The sequence below is a fragment of the Zerene cesonia genome, chromosome 19 (genome assembly GCF_012273895.1).
Source record: "Zerene cesonia ecotype Mississippi chromosome 19, Zerene_cesonia_1.1, whole genome shotgun sequence".
Taxonomy (NCBI): domain Eukaryota; kingdom Metazoa; phylum Arthropoda; class Insecta; order Lepidoptera; family Pieridae; genus Zerene; species Zerene cesonia.
In genome coordinates this window covers 7,763,349-7,783,334 of record NC_052120.1, presented here as the reverse complement: position 1 = coordinate 7,783,334, position 19,986 = coordinate 7,763,349, and the positions used below count along the sequence as shown (strand labels likewise).

Below are 19,986 nucleotides of genomic sequence, written 5' to 3'. Positions count from 1 at the left end.
ATTATTCTGTAGCTCTTGTTATAAGTATTGTACCGAGACACCAAATGTTGTATAACTCGTTTCAGTGCCCACGTTATAGGCTAGCCTAGTGTGCCGAGGGGGTCGCGGATGAAATTTAACCAGCTCCCGTGGCCCTTTCACTTAAGCGGCTCGACGGAACACAGTGGGGTTTTGGTCGGTAAGAATCCGACATAACCCACGGCTCCATCTCCGGAGGCCGTGGGCATCTATGCAAGATTTCCCCACTATAAAAAAAAGGCTAGCCTAATGTGGATGCTATAGGTGATCCTGTTTGGGTAATTTTTTTTTAAGCCAAGTGTGTGTAAAACGTGCAGTGTCAACCTAAATATATTACGTTGTACACATTCATTGTGGTTTTAAAAAAACATAGTTTTCATTTCTTCGCTGAAACCTAGATAGACTAGCGTTTAAATATTATACTAGTTCTTACTAATTCTATTGAGCTCTGTTGGAATAAGTTGGACTGCTTATTTATGATTCAGTAGGAATATCGATTACTCCTCCTCCCAGCTATGTTGTAAATGATAAAGATTTGAACATTTCTTACTCAATTATGTCAATACGAATATATTTGAATAAATGTTTCACTATGAAAAAAGTACGGATAATCCAAGAATGTTAAGGAAATAAAATAATTTAAATTAAATTTATTAGTGAGAAAATATGTGTACCAAATAAATGATATAAACTATAGATGGAACGAACTAAAATGTACAAAAAATTCCGAAACCATCTGTAAGTTTTATAACTTCTAAGAAAATCCAATAACTCCTTACAAATGTAGCAATACATAACAAAAACTTCTTTCCACCAAATGTTGAAAGAAAGTGCAAAACGCCAGAGACTGGAAATCACAGTAATTTGTAAGGCGAAGTCCGCGAAACGCCAATTTCCTCCGATATTTGTAATATCGCTAGCGTCTTACTTACGAAGTTTCGAAAAAAAAACAATGTAATTCCCTTGATTTTGTTGAGAGCGATTGATCTCCTTTGTGATTATTTCCTTCAATCGACAGCAGTATTATTCAGATTGTTATACTTACAGAAGTATTGAGTGAGCGCTGCGTAATAGTAGGTAATATAACGACAGATCGATGAAGCGTCTCCAGAGATACATAAGGTGCCTGCTTTATATTCACCATCATCAGTATACACGTTACCACTGCTGAGACAGTGGCCTCCTATGAGGGTTTAGGCCATAATCCACCACGCTGGCCAAATGTGGGTTGGCAAACGTCACATGTCATCGAACTTTTGATGTATGAACGACATGTACTATTACATGCCGATTTTCTCCCTGGGCCTCCGGCTCCCCCACTCACCGAACGAAACACAGAAGAATGCTATTTCACGCTGGTCTTCTATGGGGGCGTGGTACTTCCCCAGTGCGAGCTGGCCCAATTCGTGCCGAAGTGTGCTCGACTACCACATTCAAAGTTATCCACATGCGCAGATAAATTGATTATTCCTTGCACGCTCGCCTGGTCTCGAACCCCCGACTTATCGATTAGTAAGTCGAAAGTTCTCACCACTTAGCCATCATTGCTTTTTATATTACCTTGAAACTGTTTATGATCACAGAAAAATGACAGGCTTTAGGATATGCGCTAATTCGATAGTGTGTTGAAAAAATAATGCTACAAAGTTGATATGACAGAATAAAGTTACAAAGGTACCGCTTTATTTTTATGATTTAATAGCATGCTAATATGCATTCAATCTGATTTTTTAGCCTTCAAGCAATATAGTTATTTAATGGTGATTACATTTTTTAGTATCATCAATAGATTTTTAGTAAATCGCTCTTTTTATTTCTAAGCATAATATAGCAGGGATCAATGATTCGTTGATTTTAAAATGTGTTGAGTATTTCTAGTTTTTGTAGTCCCCCTTAGTTAAATACATTCAGATGAAAATGTATAATTCCAGTGCGAGGTCTGGCCAAGACAGTAACAGGAAAATTGGGATGTTCCTCAAATATCAATTCGTGTGTAATAACTTTTCCATGAAAAAATGATTAGCTGAGCAGTATTTAAACAACAATAACGCGTACCTTACACATAATAATAATGTAATGTGAATAAGTATTGTATGAAGATACAAACATTGTTATACTTTTTTTTTATACTATACTAGCTGCGCTTTACGCGGGTGAAACCGCGGGTTTCACCCGCGTAAGTCCGTATCCCGTAGGAATATCGGGATGAAAAGTGCCTGATACTCCAGTTGTCCAGCTTTCTACGTACCAAATTTCATTGCAATCGGTTCAGTGGTTTTTGCGTGAAAGAGCAATAAACACACACACACATCCTTACAAACTTTCGCATTTATAATACTAGCTGCGCCCCGCGGTTTCACCCGCGTAGGTCCGTATCCCGTTAGAATATTGGGATAAAAAGTTACCTATATGTTATTCCAGTTGTCCAGCTGTCTACGTACCAAATTTCATTGCAATCGGTTGAGTAGTTTCTGCCTGAAAGAGCAACAAACACACACACATCCTTACAAACTTTCGCATTTATAATATTAGTAGGATTAATAGGATTATTGATAAGTGTCCCTCGACTTGAATAGCAAAAATAAGGAATAACATAAAAGTCAAACTTTAAATCCCTTGTAGTTTCGGAAAAAGTACTTTTACAATAGCTATGTACAATGCATATTGTTACGTTGCTGCTTTACTCCAAACCAGTTAGTGCTTTGAAATAGTTATGCTTTAGTGGTAAGGACCTCACAATTAAAAGCGAAAAGTCGGGGGCTCGAGACGGGGCGAGCGTGCGTGGAACAAATGGATTTTTCAATTTATCTGCACATAATCCACATCATCACTGCTCGAACCGTATATAAAACATCGTCAGGAAACTGTAAGAATAGTTTAGAACGTAATTTACTACACAAAGGTAACGTCCAGAGCTGAACTAGTTTCAAAATACCTAAGTAGCACGCAGTGGATAGTTTCGGAGAAAAGCAGGAACGTGCCGATTTGGCTTTTGTGTTAATAAGATTGCGAACGCCAGCCGCGGGAGATAGCTGATATCTGTCCCAAGAGCAACTAGATCGTAGTCAGATAATTAGGCCTTTCGGCATATTTGGGGCCATGTTTGCTTATCTTTTTTTGTATTTTGCTTACGCGGAATTTTATCTTGGGCAAAGGTGCGGTTTGTTACTTAAATATTAATTTCTGCTTAGTACAATATTTATTTAAATATGTAATACTACTGTCCGTGGCTTCACTCGCGTAACCAAATAAAAATCCACTGTGTGAGAATGTTTAGTCTATGTCACTCTAGTCTCTTAACTATCCCAGACACAAAAATACAATCTGTAACAATTACAATTTAGTGTATATAAACTTTTTGTCTTACATATATTTTTAAAGTTTATATTAAAGTTTATATTTCCCTGGCTAGATTGCAGGGCAACCTGTATTTAGGAGAAACAGCTTGCTTCTAAAGTAGATTCACAATTTGAAAAGAAAACGGATGAATTTTTATTTCAACAAATCTTTTTCGAGACGATAAAAGTTAAAACAAATAATACTAAAGATCAGCCCTAAGGCTGACTTTATAAGGATGTCTGCCCATAAATTGGTACGCACAACCCATCCTATCCGTTTACTACCCTTTCCCATCTATGTATCCCCAATATCACTGCCGATCGTTGGAAATGTTCCTCTTTATTTATGTTTGTTGGAATATTTTTATTGGTCTACGTATCATAAAATTAACCGTTAGTATTAGCATTTCAATTTTGCATCTTTAACACACAAAACAAACACGTTAGAATACTGAGGTTCCGTTCTTAAATTCAGACTTTAACATTTAATCATTCAACTAGATTTCCTTCAAAAGCGCTTTTAAATGTTAAAATACATAATTTAATATTAACGACTGGTTTGAAAAGCAGATTGTGCATAGAAGAGGCACAAAACTCTGTAATGAATCTTTTATAATTCATGTCAATTTTAAATATTACTATATCATAATAAATAAATGATAGTCTACAAAAAGTCCTGTATTTCAATTTTTGTAATGGAACAACTTATACGTTACTATGCTCCAAACCTACCACTTAACAAAAATGACTACTATTTAAAAAGAAACGATTTGAGAATTTTTTAAAGAACAAAAAAAAAACGATCATGAGGCGGGGTTTTAACCCACGTCATTAATTAGTAATAAAAACATTCTCATTTATTATATAAAAGTCAGAATTAATAATAAAAGATTTTATGTTTTATTTTCTTACTAAAAACATAACTATGAGAAATAGATGAATTACAAGATATTGTTCTACTTATAATTCTTACAAAACAATGTCATCTTCAGGGACTGGCCGTGACAGCTTTAAAATTGAAATGTGGGTGAGGCTAACCACAATTTAGCTAACAATTTATACTGCATCAGAGACAATGTAATGGTCATGCGGAATTTCATGAAAATAAAAAAGCTTCTTTATTTCCATGAACTTGTATATTTATTAATATATAATAATACATTTTATGACGATGAACATATATAAGTTTAAAATACAATTTTGAAAAACGAATAATCCTGAAGCTTCAAATAATTTTCCTAACAGATCCATGTACATGAACATTGTTTAAATATAAAGATATAATATCATTCTTATCTTATCCCCAATTTCCTACAAAATGTCTAATACTTTATTTAAATTATAAAATATTTCGCACCACTGGTTTTATTTCTTAAAGCGATCCTAAATTTAGATACAGTAGACGCCCGATATTTACTGCCTCCGACCGCGCGCAGTTGGTATAAATTGTTCTTTTAAACGACTGTCTCCTAACTGAAAAGTTTCGTTTCAAGTTTCGCTTCAATTAATATAAATTATGAGTAAGCCTCAACTGTGTCTCCACGCCGTCCTGACAAATCGTTCCAACTCCCACCAAGTTTACATAACAAAGTTATTACGCGGTCAGTAATCTGAAATATCATTCATATTCTTAATTTTCAATAATAGTCGTTTACTATTTTAATCTTTTCTCATCAACATTTTCTTGTAATCAAGAATTTAAATAAGCCTTGCTGGATTTATAAATTTTTATAAGACAGTTCTATTCATATTTTATGAGAGAGAACTGAGAGATTTTGGATAATGCCCAGAACTTCAGTTACAACGCTCATAAACCACTATACAGTATAGGCGCTCATTAATTGTATACAGTATATTTTTTATGACTAGTTAACCACTATTTGTACAGTAGTTTTTTATAACAGTTTATTAGAAAATACTGTTGAAATACAAAAACAAATTATGTCATTATTACACATCCTTACTTTGTTCATTGAAAAAGCGAAACCTTCGTCGCATATTTTGGTACACAAATATTGAGACATCGAGAATTGAACGTTATACCTACATTCTTATCTAATATTAGCATCTAAATTGAATTTTAATTGAATGACAAATAACTCATATCGTATAAATCGTTCCTCACCAAGTTTTTGTGCTATTAGATTGCGAACGAAAACTATCGAAGAGCAGCAATGAATTATAGTGATAAATCAATATTAATATTATGTACATACATGACCCTTTTTCGAAAATATTCTGCAATTTTGTTACTCTTTCCTCGTGTATTCCTGAATATATAACTCAGGTAATTTTGGTGATTAACGACTATAGTTAGATAGTTATTGAGCTCGAGAGAAAGTTATAGATTTTCAGTGGATTTTTATCAACTGAAAAAAGTACAAGTAATGTAAATATTTTCATATATTTTGTATTAAAGTATGCGGTAAGTTCTGATTTATGAGTTTGGTCTTGTATGAGTTTATTATAGAGTTCATTATATAACTAATATTTTGCATTTTTACAACATAATTAAATCGTACGTAATAGCATAAATATTTTAACTTTCAGTAATTCAATTTAAAAATATTATAAAACAAAATCTCGTCTGTCCATTCGCGATAAACTCAACAACTCTCCTTCACCAATAGCGTAGTTCCCGATGGAGGTTCCAGTGTGTAATTTATTTAATTGTAGACAATGCGAAGCCGCGATTGGAAGATAGTTTGCTAATAAGCTAGTTAGTCGTTGTAATGTTTATTTGTATGTAAATTATAGTTAAATGAATACATACATCTATTCCCTGATGTTGAGAAGGAAATACACTACAAGATCAATCCCATTTCCACGAGGATTTGATGCAAGCAATCAATAAAACCCTTTCGCTTCTTCACGACTCCAGTTCCAGCGATATTCAATCTCGAGTAACGTATGTCGGAACCCTTGTTACTTTCCTTCATTTTGGGACACATTTTAAATAGCTGTGTCATTCTGCTCCGCCGAATATTTTAGTGGCTACCGACTCGCAAAGGGTTTGAATATATCAGGCCATATGTGAATTCGAGTTGAGCCTTTTGAATTCTCGAATTAATGCCAAAAATGAATGGGAATGTAAATAGAGTAATGCAAGTTAGAGAATCGATTTATATTGTATGGCTGGTATTAATCTAACCATATTGAAAGTACTATTAAGTGTTTAAGTACCTTGTATGTGTATTTTTCCCAAGATTTTTAAATGAACACCAACTGGAACTACTGTAGGAACAAAAAATAACTTTATTATATGAAGCAATCGTAGATGTAATTTATACTTTATTCTTTTTTAAAATAGAACAAAACATTCATTTTAATATTATGAGTTTGTCACATACATATTTGCGGTTATTGGTTTTACCATTGTTAAAAACAGATAATGTACAACAGAACACATACATTACATTCCATTAAAATTTGTCAAGGCCCATTCAACGGGAAATAGCTTTAAATCAAAATATGGGTAACAAATTTTTAAATTGGATTATTACTTCAGATAAAAACAAAATAATGCTTGTAAATTATGAAACGCAACGGACCGTAAAAGCAATTAGTCTTCATACGACAAATGACAGTGTAATTTCACTATTATAATGCGCGTTGAACTGTGTCAGCTAAACATGATTTCCATCATGGTTGGTCTGGTGATGGAGACACGATCAATTGTACAGGGCGGCCATGGGACATTACTCAACTATGACGCAAGCAAAACCGCAGGCGAAGCGCTTGTAATATAGTATATTTTGCCCGCGCCTTCGCATGCGTTAAATCCGCAGTAAAACTCTTTCCCACCTTTTTATGTTCTTATACATATTAATCTTCCTCTTTAATTACTCTATATATTTAAAAAAAACATCATAATCTGTTGTGTAATTTTAAAGATATAAGCAAACACAGACGGCGCAAAGCGACCTTGTTTCATACTATGTAGTATCTCTATCATATATTTACATATATATTTGAGTGAACTTTAAAATAGTTTAAGCACATTTAAATTGGGAAAATATAATAAATATGCTTCTATGAAATATTTCACCCATGCTACAGAGTAATTTTATTCAAACACGAAATATGCAACTGACACCCTTTGTTGAATATTATAATATGTTTAATATATTACGTTCCGGTTATTGAACTTTAATAACGAGCTTTTTGAATATTAAGCAAAGTATGCAGTATCATTCCTTGAAGTTGATAGTTGATAAACATGATAGTCTCAATATTTATCAATTACGAAGAAAAGTTGGATAAATATTTTATCATCAAATAATGTTATATGATATTTTCATAAACATCATTTCCAGTTATTTCTAACAAATTATTCATTTATTTCAGGGAAAATGAATATTTATTTTGCTTGAGTATCCCAGGTAATAAATGTAGTTTTTTTCTCATTATGTGTAAAGCACGTTGACAGTAGGTTATATGAGAATCTTCAAAGTGCTATAATAATAATTTCATATCGGTTACAATCAATAACACTGTCTCCAGATGCCCTAGCCACACCAGGTCTGCAAATGCTTATGAACGGTGCTATTCTCTTACAATCAGGTGATCCGTCCTACAAGCTACCTTTACCCACTAAAACTGTGGTAGTACCACAGTTTTATTTATTTATTCTCTTATTTATTTATTTATTTATTTATCTTTGGGATACCAACAATACAATAATTCTTATAGATTATAGACATATATCATACACATATCAGCAAAGTTTCCACTAAAAATTTTAATACTTTAAATATAAAAACATATTCAGTCACATACGGAATATAAAGGATAAAAAAAAAACATAGAATTCACATGCATGAGTACAATTTAAATTAAAAGATCATAATTACAATGAATTGCTTTTGGTTTTGTAAGTTTTTAAGCTTCCAGAAATAAAATCAAGGTCACTGAAATTGTTATTATAATTTTTATAAACACGATGTAAACATGTATTTCTAGCAAACAGATTACTAAATAGTGACTACCCAGACACTACTGTAAAATCCATACGTCTTTAACAAACATGATATTTATATACTACAGGGTACAAGTACAGTAAAAAGGCTTGTAATGTTTTATAAATGGAATGTTTTGTGTATCATTTTGAAACCTTTAAACGGATGTTGCTGTAGTCCTCGACCTCATTAGAGTCATTACTGTATTGTCACAAAGTCTAACATTATTTCGCATTTCGAATTAGATACACTCATAAACACGAAACTATTTAAAAGTTAGTTACGTTTTATTACTAATGTTACACTCTATTATGACGCTATTAAAATTGTAATCGATTTGATTGTGCAATATATGTTTCCATGATCGTTAATGGACAACTCGATTTCATTGATATGTCATTAATTTACGATAATCTCGCAAATTCAGTCAAAAAAACCCAAAATCATTCGAATAAATAACACAATCATAAAAGCTAATAACCTTAACATCTTAACAATAGATTTATAGAATATACGGCCATATGAGCACCATTGCTAGCGCCTTCTGATCATCTTGAGTCTCCTTCAATTGTTCCTATCTTACTCTTATAATTAAATTATTATTAGGATAGTTATTATATATCAATATATTACAATAAAATCTTTGTATATTATCATTATTACAACCAATAAATTATATAACGAATCCCACAGTTCCATCGAAAGAAGACTTGCATCATCTACCAATAACTTGTACCATCAGTGTTTGTTTATATTGCGTATCGAATACCGATTTCAACAACATTTCGCTTTATTAAAAGCCTTTAAACCTTATACAATATTAATTCAGAACCACTTATATTTTCGTCACTTCAAACCGGTTCATTACAAGTGCATTCGAGAAATATCTTAGCCGAATTTTAGAACATCAGCAATAATTTTTTATTAGGTATTTATTAGTAAAGATAGATAAGAATGTTATTATGAGTAATGTTTATTTTACACTAGTACTACCCGGGAATTCATATCCATAATCTTTTACTTATACCTTGGACCTACTAGTCCATTCCTTTATTCCCGTCGTCACTATTCTTTTCTAATCCCTTACTCCTTTATCTGTCTCGGGCGAAAAGTCATGGGTCGTAATGATTGATTACCATCAGGTGAAACACCAGCTCATTTTCTCGCCGTAGCAAAAAAAAATATCCTACACTTAAACTCCATTGCAATATTCATTATTCAGAAGACATCATTTATTAAATTAAACTTGCGAAATCCCTTCGTCGCCGTTTATTCTGAAAAAAAAATGAAGAAATATCTTATAAACTTGCGACAGTCAGTCAGTAAGACTCCCTTAATGCAACCGTATTTTGCGGATTTTGAACCGCTCTTAAGGAGAAAAATTTGCGAACAAAGTCTTTGAAAGAAGACAAAGATTACTTCTTATTACGATGGTGATAAGAATAGTAGTCTTAAGGATATCTATAATATTCTAACAGAAGTAAAGTTATTTACATGAGCTTAATTTGATGAAAAAAAGTACTCTTCAGCAAAAAATAACTAAAGCTCACTGTAGTAATTATATCATCAACTCCACCAAGTAGACATCCGCCTTAACTTCCTGAATATTAAAAATATAAACCACTAAATACCCGCTTCCGCCTATAATCTTGCGCTTACATCACAAGAAATGTAGTTGAACAGGATTACGTTCATAACATAAAATTTCCATGTTGAAATAATTGTATACAACTGTTATTAGTTCGCTTCTTACGGCGTTCCTATCATTAGCGATTTAAACAATTTTAGGTAATCTTTCCTCCGAGAAAAGGTTATAGTTCGTAATTATCATTAAAATAATGCAAGTCACAACGAATTAATAAGAAACATAATATCCGCAATAATAATACCAGTGCTCCTTGTTTGAGAAGCAGTGTTTGGATTCGTTTTTTTGACTAAAATTATTATTCATGCAACATAAATTATCGCGATTGTGGGTTATTGATAAATATTAATACAATTAAGTTTATACCGTTAAATAATTTTCTTATTTTATCCAAAATTTTAGTTCTTTTTTTACTCAATAAATAATGTTTATTACTAGGTATTATTTTTGACTAACGTAGCAGCTAGCCGAACAGAATGATTAGAATTTGTTTATCTTCTTATCATTTTTCTCTTAGTAAAGATTCACAGATACTCACTATTAAAGCAAATAAAGCTTAAATAGAACATTTCCGAATTTTCCAACAAATGTAATAAAAAAACACTAACAGAGAGATATTGCCGGTTGAAAATGTCTCATATACAGAATTTTCAATGGAAAATGTCACATCCTCCCAAAGCCAGAATTATCTTCAATAATAATAGGCCATTACAACCACTAGCGTAACGAAACGTCAAATTTAATGACACTGGAAGAACGCAGCAAATAGTATCCAAGTGCTTATTAACTTATGCAAGAGTATCGAGAGGTTAAACCGTTTAATTAGTAGATACCGCCAACATATCTAATGAATGACTGCAAATGAGGTAATATATTATAATACTTTTTGTTTTATTGGTTAATCCTATATTATTTATTCACAATGCTATAATTTAATGCGAAAATTGATTTATGACCACTTTATTCGATTAAAATTACCCAAGTCCTATCTTTAAAATGTAAACTAATCGTTAAAGCTGGCTTTTGTTATGACAATAAATTAGATTGTAGATCGTGTTAATGACCTTTAGTGTCCAGACCATGATGAACATTAAATACTATGTATACATTATAGTGTAGTAGCAACAGAACAGATTATTTCCGTGTGAGACGTAATATAATAAAAGTACAAAGGCACGGGGCTACTGGAAAGGCGGCGGTGTCTAACTTATATGGTTTTAGATATTAAATGCATTGCTCTGTTAACACTCCACCTCGTAAATATTTGCCAATCGTAAGCAAATATTATAGTGTGCATTGCATTAGCAGTCATTGAATATTTCCGAAGTTCGCTCTTCCGTATCAGATACGCAAACAGTTTTCTTGTGTGCTGTACCGAGTTATTGCGCTACAACCAATGGCTACAGTTAATGCAAATATTGCGTGCTTTTTATAATAAATTGATATTTACATGGTAACTTCATATTTAGTCTTCAAATTTATAATATATATTGGGAACAATTAGGAGTATATATAATAATTTTTTATAAATTAGTATTGCTATGACATTTATTAATAGGTTTAATTTATGCCATTCTGTTTTCTTTTCCGTGCATTAATTACTTTTAGTCTAACATGGATACTATTTAAGAGCATGCAAATAATCTAATGATGACGGAAACTTATAATAAGCATATATCATTAATCATCTCCCGTAAATTTATACCGATCTTTATAATTTGAACTTCAAATCCTAGATCTGATCTTCTATCCTGTTCAATCTTTTTCGGTTTTGCAAGCCTCTATAGGCATTCCATGATTTTAATATCCATATTGTTTGCAGATGAGCGGCGGATTCTCCACAATGTATCGGGCGAATTTCGGTCTGGCGAATTGACTTGCATTCTCGGACCGTCCGGGGCTGGCAAATCCACTCTACTGAATATCCTGGCTGGATACACGTACGTTCATATTTGATCATATTACTTTAATTTTATCAAAGAGCTTTTGAATTACAGCTTACAGGCGCACTGCATATTTCGCTGAGTGGGGTCTTGAGATATTTGGAATTGTATTATTTTGCGTCAATTTTTTGCCGCAATTTTTTATTTATATTATCTCCTATTATAATATTTATATTTTCATGCTGTGTTTGCTTATAGGTAATTTTTGGTTACTGAATGAACTTTAAATTCGATTTAAAATATAATAAGAACCAGTAAATAAGTAATCATGGTTGTGGTTTAAAAATTTTCAATTAGTATGTTTACAAATTATCGTTATTCTCTAGTACTTCTCGTGCGGAAATTAATTATTATTTTCTCTCATTTTCTTAATAGCAGTAGAAGGAACAAGTAAATCAGGTCAACCAATAATTTTAAAATTATGTTGAACATTACTTACTATTAATTGAAAATGTTTTGATGTGGGTAAAGCAATTATTTAAGCTGCCAATACTATTAAAATTTTGTATGGTATGGTAAAAACATTTTGTTGAATCAGTTCACTGAAGGTAGTGAACTGATTTTATTCAGTAAAATATATGAGGAGGCCCGCACAGAGTTTCCATTAAAACTTCTATACGTTTCTCGTCTCACTATTTTTTAAATCAGTTTCTTTTCAAAACATATTTAACTAAAGGTGCCGCAAAGTACAGCAGGTTATATCCGGGCAAACGCAAGTATTCCTATAGATTATATATTATTCCGGTATATAAGCGACTTCTCTGCCAAATATCATCAAAATTCATTCTGTGGTTTTCACGTAAAAGAGTAGCAAGCATATTTCCATACATTCTTACGTACTTTCGGATATAATATAGCATTACATATTGATTGTTAAAATATATCAAAATTAACACGTGTTTAGATCAAACGGTGTAAACGGAAGAATCTCAGTGAACGGCCAAGCGCGTGACATGAGGGTTTTCAAGAAGCTGAGCAGCTACATCATGCAAGATGACTTACTGCAGCCGAGACTCACGGTGCAGGAATCTATGAAAATAGCTGCTGATCTCAAATTGGGGCGAGAGCTTGGAGATGCTGAGAAGGACTTGATTGTAAGTTTTTTTTTTTTATTTAAGTATCATTTTTATTCTTTTTATAGAGGGGTGTTGAAAATGGTGCTGTAGTTGTGTCTCCATAGAAATAATAAATGCCAATTCATTGACGGAAAATAGTAAATTTTCTGTTAATATGTTGAAATTTAGGAAGCCTACCGTAAATAGAAATATAACAACATCTTATTTATGTGGCGAATTTTAAATCGAATAAAGATTTTTGAAGTGATAACTACATACGGGAGGTCGAACCCCTCGTTACGTAACGCGTTACGGCAACACTCTCTTTCACTCATGCATGGGTCAGATATGTTCAAGTTATCATTTCTATCGGGCGTTCCAAGTAAACGCTTTTTTAACAAGGGTTAAAAAATATGAGTACATATTAACTTATTTCTTTGCGACTATAAATCTTCAAATTTAATTACAAACAGGCAACAATGTAGAAGATTACTATGTTGACTACTCCAGATTGCATATGTGAAAGAACAATGGCTTAATCCATACTCGGCTTACAATGAATGCATTTTAAATATGAGTCGGATTTGAGAATATATGCATTTCACTCTACTATCACATGGTAATATTTCAATATGTTAAAATTATATATATTTAAATAGAGACAAAAACATTGTTAATCAATAAATATAATTATCAGTGGGAATACTGGTGAATCAATGAATTAATGAAGAATCAAAACGTAACAAAATTAAAGCGTACGAGATTTAGAATGTTTGAAAATAACACCCTACCTAAATACACTACGAGCTTAGTCGAAGTTACACCATTCATAGCTGCAATTATCGGAAAAATTGTTATTAGTTATTTAATACACACGGCACCTATAGCATTATATTATCGATAGCAAAACCACAGATAATAATATACTAAACTTTGTAAAATGTACAACATTAGTTTGTTTTGCAACACCAGGCCCTAAACACATAGATGAATTAATTCCTTCCGTTCCAGCTTGTAATTTGAAATGCTCGCTTTTCATTCAAATCACTATAAGAAACAAAATGATGAATTCCTAAAGAGCTGCTTTTGCTGCTGCTACAGAATAGTTGAAAAAGCAGCAGATATTTTATTGAAATATTTTTCACGAATGTTAAACCAAAAAAATAAAAATACTGTTATACAATGATGTTTATGAATATACACAAATATCTGTTTTGTATATATAAATTCAACCACAACATAAATCTAAACCGAGTGATTATTTATAAACAAATCTAACCTTCCCAATGTAGGTCAATGTTAAACATTCAAAGAAATCATTTGATTTATTCCCATTCTACCTCATTATAGCATAATCAAATTTCCGTATAAGGTCAACTTAGTTAAAGTAATGAATAATATGCCTTTGCCCTTAATCATCCGTCAGTGAAGATGCAACTTGATTCTTTTAATGGTCTTTAAGTAAACACTAGCTGTGACCCGCGGTTGAAACCGCGTAAGTTCGTATCCCGTAGGAATATCGGTATAAAAAGTGCCTATGTGTAATTTCAGATTTCAGTTGTCCAGCTATCTACGAGCAAAATAGTATTATTATTCACCAATAGATGTCAGGAAAAAAAACACGAATAAAACACGAATATGACATTTTCTAAAAAAAATTCTAGCTAGATCGATTTATCGCCCCCGAAACCCCCTGTATACTAAATTTCATGAAAATCGTTGGAGCCGATTCCAAGATTCCAATTATATATATATATATATATATATATATATATATATATATATATATATATATATATACAAGAATTGCTCGTTTAAAGGTATAAGATCATTAAAATTGACCGTGATTTTAAACCGACGTCAAAAATGTCATTCATTTCTATATTTCTCATTTTATCAATTTCTAGCATATTGCATTTTTACGACATAATTCAGAAATATGGAAAATTTGTTTCTATTTTCATTTATCTAATTATTTTTTAAATTTTACAGGAAGTAGACATGAAGAAAACAATATTTCAATGAAACATTTTTTTTTGTTTAAAATTCAATATAAATATATTATTTTCATAACAAACTGTGAAAGAAGTATCTTGTCTGTACTTATTAGTCTGTGGTCTCTTGTATTCGCTCATGCATTTCCTGATATTAGCACGTACAAACAATCGAAAGAACTCTTCAGCTTTATATTACTAATATGGATATAAATAGAAAATGCATACTTAAAAGTTTGCTTTACATATGTAGGTACATAACTAGGTAACATAAGTACAGAGTAAAATTCCATGCACTTATATTTAAGATAAAGATATAGGCTTTAGTGAGTTAGTTATTACTTTGGTAACCAAGATTATATCCTATTTAACTTTAATATTAACGCGAAAATAAGGTGCTGAGTAGAGAAACATGCATTTCACAGGTGGGTTTTATTCATGTTCAACTTTCTGTGCCACACCGGGATTAAATCCTTCGGGTTTCTGAGATCTCTTAATATATTACGTAAAGATGGATAAGATTGTAGATAAGTCTCGATTTTATATACCCTTAGGTCTTGCTCGTAGCATTTGAATTGTAAACCTATGCCATTCTCGAAAAAAAATCGAATTAGATTTTCCGTCACAAACACACGCACAGAAGTCTGGAAACTGGTTTGTCTAGAAGCAATCAAAAAAAGTTCAATGATATGTTAACTTTGCCTTCCTACGCTTCGCTACCGACTGGAGGAGTGTTAACCTGTATCACTGCAGTGGGAATAATTATAATGATGTTATACTTAAGAGCTAGCTAAAAGCCGCCAGTTCTGACCGAATTTACGTATATAAGATAATAAAATCAACTTCATTATCATTATCAGCAGTTATCATTAATTCAAAATGTTATTTAAATCGTTCTGAAGTTCATTGTACTATGCAATCTATCGTCCAATTAAGTGTTTTATACTTACGCTTAATCTATTAATCGAACCTCGTTAATGTTATAATATATAGAGTTCATCATATTTCCTCATATTTTTTTCACATGCGTTTCTACGGAATGTAATTTCCATGTAATTCTATTATTTCTCACAATGAGCCTTTATTTCGGCCATGGTCGGAACTCATTCATGTCATGAACGTTGATTTGTTTTATTTTCCCATTAAATAACGCTTCTGGAGGATTATGGACACAATCAATCATCAACTGGCAAGCCAACATTAATATTAATAAATATGCCTAGAATGCAATGCAATGAATAATCGTAAACAACTTAACTTTTAACATTCTTTGCATGTTTTAAATATTGTTGATCGATGACAGGAAATATGTAGGACCTATGCATATAAATATCCAGTTGGTGTGAAGAGGGTGACAGATGATGAGAGGAAAAGACTTATGTCACTTTTCTTGGGCGGGAAAAAAAATTGTTATTAAATTACAAACAAACGAGTAAAAAACATTTCAATTTTATTGTCTGTATTTAAAATAATATTTTTATGAGTCTGCAATCACACTCTACACTAATATTATAAATGCGAAAGTTTGTTTGCTTGGATTTTGATAAAATTTGGTGTACAGACAGGTGATAGGATACTTTTTTATCCCGATTAAATGCTACCTTTATATGTATAGGATTAAACAGGAATCTTGATATCCGGGCTGAGCCGAGACGAGCGTCTAGTAATATAAACATTATATAAATCGGTCTGTATATTCTTAGACAAATTTTAAGTCATTAATAATGATTTTTTATAGACAAAACTGATAAATTATTTATATAAGTTTTATTTTTTGCCGCAATAAATCATTTTTTTCATAACTTCATACATCTACCGATAAAAACAAAAAATGTAGATAAAAAAAGAGTTCAAATTAAAATGCCGGAAGATATTATTTTAACAAAACATAAGCATAAAATATACAAAGACGTTAAAACGTTTATAAACGGATCAATATAAGTAATTATGATTAATTATTTTAATAAATTATCCTTAACACCAATTGGAATTATATAATACAGTTGTAACAAGAATGATTGAGGGCTTAAATAACTCATTAATTTATATATTAAACTGTTTGATTTGACATGAGAAAGATTAGCAATTTTAATGCCAAAAACTATCACTTTACAAAAAACAAAAGCAAACATTAATATTGAGACTATAGACTAGCTCCAGCTTGATCCCGCAGCTTGAGTAAAAGATAACCTATGTGCTTAACCAGTTCCTACATATATCTTGATCATCTGTTTTTGTGTGAAAAAGACACACACACACATTAAAATGTTCTCGTTTATAGTATTTGTAGGATGATCACAAACCTTTTCTTTTCAGGTAGAAGAAATCCTGCAAACTATCGGCCTTTGGCAACACCGCGACACAATGTCACAAAATCTCTCCGGGGGCCAGTCGAAGAGGCTCTCCGTAGCACTGGAACTTGTTAACAACCCGCCTATCATATTCCTAGATGAACCTACCACGTGAGTAAAATCTGCTATTATATAATTGCAGTGCTCTGAACGTTAAAAGATTTATTTGTAGTGAAGCCTGAACGTCTTAACATACTATGTTGCGAAAATATTGAAAACGTGCGTATTAGCTAGTCGGCTTAATTAAATCACAAGGAAATTGTAATGAAAAATAAAATAAGGAAACAAACTTACTTGTATCATAAGGTTTTAGAAATCAAAAGGGGTCTATGAATGAACTGCGATTCTACACAACTTCCTAATTGATTGATAGCAAATCACAGCCAGTGATAAGGCCTATTAACAAAGTGAGGGTAGTTGTGTGACACATTGAATATACAACGTATGAACACTAAGGGACAATCCCTAGAAATGCGACGTTTTATAGAATTCGACATCGAAAGACGTTTTGTCAGAAAAGAGTGACAACTATATGACAATTCTATTAAAGAAAATAAACCAGAAGTAGTTGTATACAGCAGAGGTATATTTAAAGAAAATCTTACTTCCTCTCACTTATTAAAGTATCTATACTAATATTATAAGGCTGAAGAGTTTGTTTGTTTGTGCGGACTGCTAGTTATATTACATGAGCGCTCACCTACTAATCAAAAGTTTGGTATATTAACGAGTTAACATTATTGTGTTCTTAATCACATTTCATTCTTCCGTAATTGTTCTATAAGTTCAGCCAAGTGGACATTTTAATGTAGAAGCTTTCAAAGCGGATCACTTCCAATTAGTATAAGACCGAACGTGACGCCCATAGGTCTCTCATCGAATTACACCAAGTAACATGTACAGTGTACACAATAAGATGTAATTGACTTAATCACCAAACTCGCCGTTACGTTTTATTGCACATAAAGCCGGTGCGTGTTTGGAAAATTGAAACGTTTTTAGTGATACTCTATTAACCTTTATCCTCAGAGCGCCACTTGCCGGACTGATACTGTCTATTAGTCTTTCCTACAATGATGAGATTTTAGGAATTGTTTGACTTAGAATGCATTTCATAATATGGATGGATTTACAAACGTTCAAACGCGTAATACCGCCTTTTAATAACACGTCTCTTTACACTATGTAACAGTATGTAAATATCGGGTCATATATAAATGTTTAGTTTCAAATAAAATTCTCTAAAATTGTCTAATTTCTACTTATAGTGTTCTAATGCCTAGTTTGAAACAGATTTTTAATCTTTAATAGTTTACCCGAAACATGCTGCAATTGTTGAATTCCCTAAAAAAAGGAAACCTTTTTGTCAATACAATGTTCAAGGAACAAATTTTAGGAACGTTATCAAGACTTGGGATTTGCGCCCCCACTGAATCTACGATGTTTAGCATTTGGTCCTCCGTTTGCTTTCACGTGATTTTAAAGAGAACATTTGCTATATTCACTACATAGCGATGAAAGTAGACGTTTTTTAAACACTACATAACTCAAGAACGGTTGAATGTAATTTCAGGATATTTTACTAATTTCGCGTCCTCTTTGATAATATTAATTAAAAATGTAGTTTACTTAAAGTAAGACAAAAAGTAAAGAAATGTCTACCCGTACAGAAATATTCGTACCTATAGCTAACAGAGCTATTTTTCATTGCAGAGGCCTAGACATCGTGTCGATTCGTCAGCTAGTGGTACTTTTGCGACTTCTCTCCCGCCAAGGAAGAAGCATCATCTGCACCATTCACCAGCCTTCTGCGTCATTGTTCTCGCTCTTTGACCGCGTGTATGTTTTATCGAGGGGATTATGTTGCTATCAGGTACAACATTGTATTGTTTATTGCGATAGAATGTGTAATAAATATGTGCATTATAGGTTTCTAAACAAATACCGTATCGTATACGATCGTCGTTATAGACGTTTTTCTCGTCATAAAACACTACACCTACATTGTAGAAGTAGAATGAAACATTTGCTTTATAACTAAACTCAGTTATTATTATGACACCAACCTCTCGCAAAGGTAGTGCCTCTGCGGAAACGTTACCCGCTTTTAATGGGATAAGAAAAGGATTCGAAGACAGGAAAGAAGGAATGGGTTATTTAGGGTGACGTAAAAGGGACGGGCCTCCAATTCCCCCATTCACCGTACGAAGCACAGTAGCATTCGCATGTTACGCCGGTATTCTATTGTGTGGGCACTTGGTACTTCACCGGTGCCAACCAGCCCAATTCTCGCCAAAGCGTGATCAACTCTCACATTCAACATAAATATCATACCTTAGAATAAATAACTTCAACATTTTTTAGATACAAAATTAAACAGTGACTTTATAACACTCGGAGCACCTAAATCAAAGGCAGCAATTCTTTCACCAAACTTCCAACAATCTTAACTGATCACGTTTTCTTACAAATTTATATACTACATAAAACGTACTTTATGACACCGTGAGGCAGAGTTGATTATCGCCGGCCGTACTAATTAAACAAAGTTTGCAGTACCGGATGTGCTCATCAAAAAGTTTTAACCTGCGCCAAATAATTTGGTAATGAAGCTCAAACTCCAAAGCGACAATTTGATGTTGTTATTAGATGCCAATTTTTGATCGAGCGAAATTAAAGATATG

At 32.4% G+C, this 19,986-nt stretch overlaps 1 protein-coding gene across 1 annotated transcript in view; it reads left to right on the top strand.

Annotated features, from left to right (window-relative positions):
• The window catches only part of LOC119834422 (ATP-binding cassette sub-family G member 1-like), a 46,051-nt gene that overhangs the window by 18,659 nt on the left and 7,406 nt on the right, over positions 1-19,986 (top strand). Inside the window, exons 2-5 of the mRNA XM_038358780.1 lie at positions 11,782-11,899; positions 12,807-12,996; positions 17,268-17,413; positions 19,016-19,175. Coding sequence (XP_038214708.1) covers positions 11,782-11,899; positions 12,807-12,996; positions 17,268-17,413; positions 19,016-19,175 — 614 coding nt within the window. The remainder of the gene's footprint in view (positions 1-11,781; positions 11,900-12,806; positions 12,997-17,267; positions 17,414-19,015; positions 19,176-19,986) is intronic.